We start from the raw sequence: 6456 nt of genomic DNA, 5'->3' as shown, positions 1-6456 counted from the left end.
AGACTGGCACATCGAGTTGGCTGATCGGAGGATCAACTAGGTAATGTTAATAGTCCCTAGAAACCTATATTCGGTTGAGCCATTTCGCTACCGAAGTATTCAGATATATATAGAGTTGGAAAGTATATAAAGTTCTATTAATAGAACTAGACCAACTCTTTATGTTTGATATTTTACTGGGGCCTTTTAATGGCCTTGTCCAAATATCTGATATGTAAAATGGAAAAGGTATTAATTAATAAAACCAATAAAACCTATTTAGGAAACTTAAGTTCCTCGTACTATTAAGAGTACGTTTATAATTTACGTACTGCTTAAGGGTACGTTTATAACATAGAGTCTAATGTGGAGGCCCGGCTATTACATTTCTACATGAAATATTGAACCTTTTGAATTTCTGAGACTTGCGAAAGTGCCAAATTCGGTGATATTTTAGTTCAGGTCATGGTGAGCAATTTCCGCTATCTAACTCATCGATCGGGCCAGTGGTTGATGCCACTTGATGGTGCTATACTTGCTCGAAGTAGGGGTGATTCCAAACCCTATCTATACGCGAGTGCACCATAGCAATCTCCAACTCATCACTCTCCTCTCTCTATTACAGAACAGACTCTCTCTGTCTGAGTGAGTGAATGAGTGAGTAGTGAGTCAAACCATTTTCCGAAAAAACTTTTATAAATCGAATAAATATACGTTTACGTTCAACTTTTATTTCATATGCGGTCCTTTGTATGTTCATAGGTGCAACTTGAGAGAGTGTGGCTGAGAGAGATAGAGAAAAAGAGGGGAACACTATATAAAGTCTAAATGCCTAATAATATCTATGGACTAAAAAAATTATGACCAAATACACACACAGCCTTCTGAAATTTACACATTTTCAGAAGGCTATGCCAAATACCTTACGTCTAAACCTCGTGACTCAAACCTCTTATGCATAAAAATATGACAAAAACCCCTCATGCCTAAAAATCATGTACCTTTTGCCGTAGCCTTCTAAAAAATAGACATTTTGCCTAAATTTTATGACTAAAACCTTTTAATCCTAAAAACTATTCTTAAAAACCCCCTATGCCTAAAAATAATGCCTAAAACCCATAATGCCTAAAAATTAGGACTAAAATCACCTTTTGCCTAAATTTTATGACTAAAACTTTTAATCCTAAAAACTATTCCTAAAAACCCCTTATAAATTTATGCCTAAAACCACCAAAAGAGAAACAGAGAGAGTCTCTTAGACCTGTTCCCTTCGTCTGGGGCTTCTGGAAGTTCTGGGGTTGTATTTACATATACGATATCTGAGAAGTGATGTCTCACACTGATCCTTGGAGTCCTTATATATTCGGCCGGAGTCTGATTCTCGATTTTTCGGACCGGCTTGTGGGACTAGTAGGTCTTGTCATCGGAATATTTCTAAAAAGAAACCGGAACCCCAGAAGACTAGCCCGGCACTTTTATAGTCATTTAAAAAAAAACATTCTGTTTTCGGTGTCATAGAGTGTAGAATGAACGCTTCTAAAAACCTCGTTATTTGTATACAATTGACCAAAAGTATAAAATCGTACATTCCCGAATTTAAGCAGATGAGTCATATGGAATTGTTGCCTTCTAAAAATAGAACAACGGATGAAATACATACTTTTTATGGTGACGAACAATCAACAGACGGCATCCTCAGAGGCCGTCACAAGCTCGTCACAAGCAATAAAATCGAGTTCTCAGATAGAGGTAGCGACAGTATTACTTCTGTTGAGCCGTGTTGCACGACATACAAATAACATGTTGGTAAGCCAATTTCGAGCTTTAAAAGCGACTTCGCTTCTGAGGCCCCATTTGTTCAAAGCGGGAACAGTGTTTAATCTGCGCTTGTTCTCCACATCCACCGCCAAGAATGCGTTCCGACGCTCTTCTCCGGCCACAACTATCGGTAGTCGCCGGACTGTGGCAGAGACAATACAAACTCTAAACGGCGGCGAGGCTGTAGGTAGTGCTGCCGGGGCAAGTGCAAAGCCTGCAGGCGCGTTTCTATGGCAACTAGCCGGTGTTGGTGCTGTAGTAGGCCTGGGTGTGGTCGCGCTAGATGGCCTACGCGAGGGTAGTGTGTCCACCGACGGCGCTGCACTCAAGTTCACTAAAGGTGTCTCACAGCGTATCACCTCCACGTACGGCTATGTGCTGGCTGGATTGGGTGTTACTGCAGCCACAGCAACACAAATCGTTCGCTCAGGCTTCCACTACCGTCTGATGAGCGTCAACCCCATCGGACTCGCAATCGGGTCTTTTGCGCTTACAATGGGGGCATTTTTCGTCACTAAATCGGCCTCTGATCCGGTCACTCAGCATGCAGCGTGGTTGGCATTTAATGCGTCTGTAGGTCTATCCTTATTCCCTGTTGCACTAATGGGCGGCGCTTTAGTACAGAAAGCGGCGATGGGCACGGCTGCTGTTGTGGGCGCTATCTCGTTGGTCGCTGCTACTACTAGAAGGTAAGCTTGTGTGTGGTAGTATATTGTATGGAGTGTTCACTGTATTGTGATGTGCTGCGTGTTCTGGTGTATGAGTATTGCATTCTTGCGTTTGGTATATATATGATTGTACACGTTCTTCAGTGTGAGCATTACGCGTATGTATGTGTACAAATGTAAATAGAGTGGTTAGTTGCTTATTTGCAAGCTGTGGAGTTGAATTACGCATATATATGATTTTTGTGCACGTGCATATAAGAGGAGTGGAGATAAAACTATCCCGCATATTACGTATATTGTAAACACTAAACATGGTCCATGCGCAGAATAGGCTTGTTATTGTGCAGATCATCGCCGGTCGTTCGTACACTCAATGGTTGCGTGTTGCTTTGTGATTGTTTCATCCTTCATATACTTCGGGGTTTGGGTGTGATTGTGGTGAACGATTTCCAAAAGACTTAACCGACGACTATGTCCCATTGGAAGTAGTGTTCATTTTGGAAAAAGTTCACATGGGGTGTCGCATGCGTACGCAAATTCCTGGGTCGTTTCTATGGCGACGCACATAAGGAGTATTCAGCCTCGTAAACAACCACAGCATCCGTACAAAGCCACATTTCACATTTCACATCTAGGGTCGTGTGATGTATATATCTCCATCAGTAAACTGTTTGTGTACACCGTTGCATCGTTCTTTATCATGATGTCAGTTTGGATTGTGTGCTAGGCCGTTGACTATGTATATGCGCGTGTCAGCATATGTATGCATGTACTTTGTACTACAACGCTTGTGTTGTGTGCGTGTAGATACATTCTGCGCTTGTAGTTGTGTTCTACGCACCCCGTTGTTAACCTTGCTTGTACTTATACTGGCATTGCATGTATAGTCGCACATGTCCTAATGGTATCACTCTGTGGAGCTACAACGCCGAAGTACGCGTACGACTCACGGAGAGCATATCATATGTATCTGGGGTATTAATAATGAATATATAGTGTATGTATTCTATGGTGTTTGTGTATATACAGTCCGTCATTCCATGCATCGATTATGCCATCTATACATGGGTGTGATACATAATTATGCTATAGATCTATTGCATGAAAAGTACAAATACACATTCCTTTCAGTTCTGCCACTCAATCAGATAGCTGTGTACTATAAATAACTTCTATTAGAAACATATGTTTCGTTAAAGCAGCACGTGCATGTGTAGTTTGTACTTAGGGATGCGAATGCCAAATTTGAGGGGTCATCAGGAAGGGTGGATCTTACATCCTTTCGAATCTACGGTGGTCTTTTTTTAAAAGACGCGGGTTTCTATGTGGCCACGTGTATGGCTTGCTATACATGTATTCTATCTGTGATGGCGTTTGCCAGTACCAATACCAATCCGCACGCTGTCATGTTCACCGCTGGTATGCACCGGAATAGCCTCTAAGCTTTGGAAGTAGTGTTGTGTGCGATACTCCATTCGCTCTAGCATTCGTACGTGGTTACATATAGATATACACCAATAGCCGGACCTGCACCAGTATCGCAGTATCACCTACACCGCTACAACGTGCAATTTCAAGTTAACAAACAACTCATGAATACTGTATGGCATTCTAATCTGATAAACGTACACACCACAAGCAACCAAACCAAGCTCACGTACCCCTTTCCTACACACACTTAGCCACGCAGTAATAAACCTGATGGCATTTTAATCCGACAATTGTATATATCACCAGCAATCAATACAATATCTCACCCCTCACTCCCAAACACTTATCCACACAGCGATGCACACATTGGCATGCGAGGGGGTCTCGCCGTAGGCCTGGGCGTGGTCATGGCCGCCAGTTTCGGGTCGCTGTTCTTCCCCGCGTCACCCATGCTACACAACGTGATGATCTACGGAGGTCTGGCTGTCTTCGGTGGTCTAACGTTCTACGACACGCAGCATGTCATGGCTAAAGCCAAGACGCAACCGTATTTCAACCCGCTCTCTGAGTCCATGAAGATATACTTGGACATCGTCAATATCTTTACGCGTATTGTTATGATCCTGGGTGGTGGCGGTAACAAGCGAAAGTAGACGAGTGTTGTAATAGTTGGTGCTGGTACTACAGGGCGAGGCCAGGCCTGAGTGGTCGCCTATGCTGATGTAAGCCATTCATCAGGCTATATATATATATATATATATATATATGTGTGTTTGTATGTATGTATATATATATATATATGCAAGGTATATAGGTATTCGACATTACTCAGTATACACGCGCCTACTGGAATATGACATTGCATAGGCGAAGCCGGGCCGCCACGGCCGCTCAAATAACCCACCCTCTAGTAGATCAGTGGATTAACCGTAGTGGAATCGTCGAGGGAAGACCAAACTTTGGAAAGGTGTCAGTAGGGGTGTCGGTGAAATCGTTCCCCATCATCGAAGGGGCACAGTAGCGACGTTGCGGTAGACTTGTGGCATTGTTTTAGCGTTTAAACGTTGGAACGTTAGAGAGACCCGCCCGCATTGGTGGGTGTAGAAAGAAGTTGCGTTGGAAGGCATGCATATGCAGCGCCCACTAGAGAGGCTTTGGGGATACAGGGACAATATGGTATCAGTATGTCAATTCGTTAACGGTCAGTCTGTCGGCTATCTTGCAAGCTTTAGTAGATTACCCAATTGACTACAATAAAGTTAAGCGCATACTATTTCGATAAAAATCGGGTCGATTCGTTTGATGAAGTTTTACATCTACACACGCATAGTAAGTGGCAAGTAAACGTGTTGCACAGAACGCGAGATGATGTTCAGTACTCTCGTACATACCTTGAGGCGATCAATTTGATACATATTCACCTCCTTGGCGGTCTGGATGAGGTTTACTTGGGCCACGAGAGTTCACGTATGTTAAAAAACGTATTTATTGGAGTCGAAAATGTATGCATTAATATATATTTGTCCAGCATTGAACAAGCGTATTGATGTGAGCTACCAACGTGCATGTTAGTCAAAAGGTTATGATGGGGCTCATTTCTGACAGTAGATACACCGATGCACCGGCATACATCCAGGTTCACACAGACTCCTGCGTAGATCCATTCACATGTGTACATAAAAATACATATATATATATATATATATGAATACAAATATGTAGATATAGATACAAGTATACATATACGAACACTTGTGCGCATCCAGCTTTTTGCACGAATAGATTTGTAGATGTTCTCATGCACATGAGTCAGTAAGTCAATTTATGTAAACCCATGTCGAAAGTCAATGCATACATTCAAATTTAGAATATTTTGTGACTATGGCGGTAGTCGCAAATTGGAAGCAAATCCGATCCGTTCACTAAACTCGTTCAGTGGGTGGAGGTAGAGCTCTGAGATCTATAAGAATTGAATCAGTTGTTTTGGCATTTCTTTCTCGATAAACTAAATATATAAATAAACCAAATATATAATGCAGCAGCCTGAGTGCTCGCTTATATTTTAAAATTGGACGATATTGTCATGTCTTAATTACTTAGCACAGATTTTGTATAGCAATTCAGGAACAAAGCATGAATATTCAAATTCCCCTGCAGATAAATTATGCTGCGCCCAACCCTCGATCCATCTGGCGTGGTGCATGCAGAGTCACTGCGTTGTATATATAAAATATGTTATATATGAAAGTGCGTGTAATGTCCAATTCACATTCAAAGTGTTGAGTGTGTATGTATTACTATATCTGCACATCATGCTATATAAATATATTTGAAAGTGCGTGTAATGTCCCATTCATATACCACAGACATGTATGACCGTCCTACTCGCTTACAGTAACGTGTTGAGTGTGTATGCATAACTAAATCTGCACATCATGCTATATAATTATATTTAAAAAAAGTGCGTGTAATGTCCCATTCATATACCACAGATATGTATGACCGTCCTACTCGCTTACAATAACGTGTTGAGTGTTTATGTATTACTCTACCTGCACAT

At 41.8% G+C, this 6456-nt stretch overlaps 1 protein-coding gene across 1 annotated transcript; it reads left to right on the top strand.

Moving 5' to 3' along the window:
• The first annotated feature begins 1675 nt into the window (after positions 1 to 1675).
• Positions 1676 to 5919, top strand: SARC_06465 (hypothetical protein). Its single transcript, XM_014299631.1, has 2 exons — positions 1676 to 2486; positions 4252 to 5919. Exons 1-2 carry the CDS (start codon positions 1780 to 1782, stop codon positions 4547 to 4549), a joined length of 1005 nt encoding a protein of 334 aa, XP_014155106.1. The 5' UTR covers positions 1676 to 1779; the 3' UTR covers positions 4550 to 5919.
• The last annotated feature ends 537 nt before the right edge of the window (positions 5920 to 6456 follow it).

This window comes from Sphaeroforma arctica (assembly GCF_001186125.1).
Source record: "Sphaeroforma arctica JP610 unplaced genomic scaffold supercont1.462, whole genome shotgun sequence".
Lineage (NCBI taxonomy): Eukaryota > Ichthyosporea > Ichthyophonida > Sphaeroforma > Sphaeroforma arctica.
The sequence above is the reverse complement of the archived record's forward strand: the minus strand, read 5'-3'. Positions and strand labels throughout refer to the sequence as shown.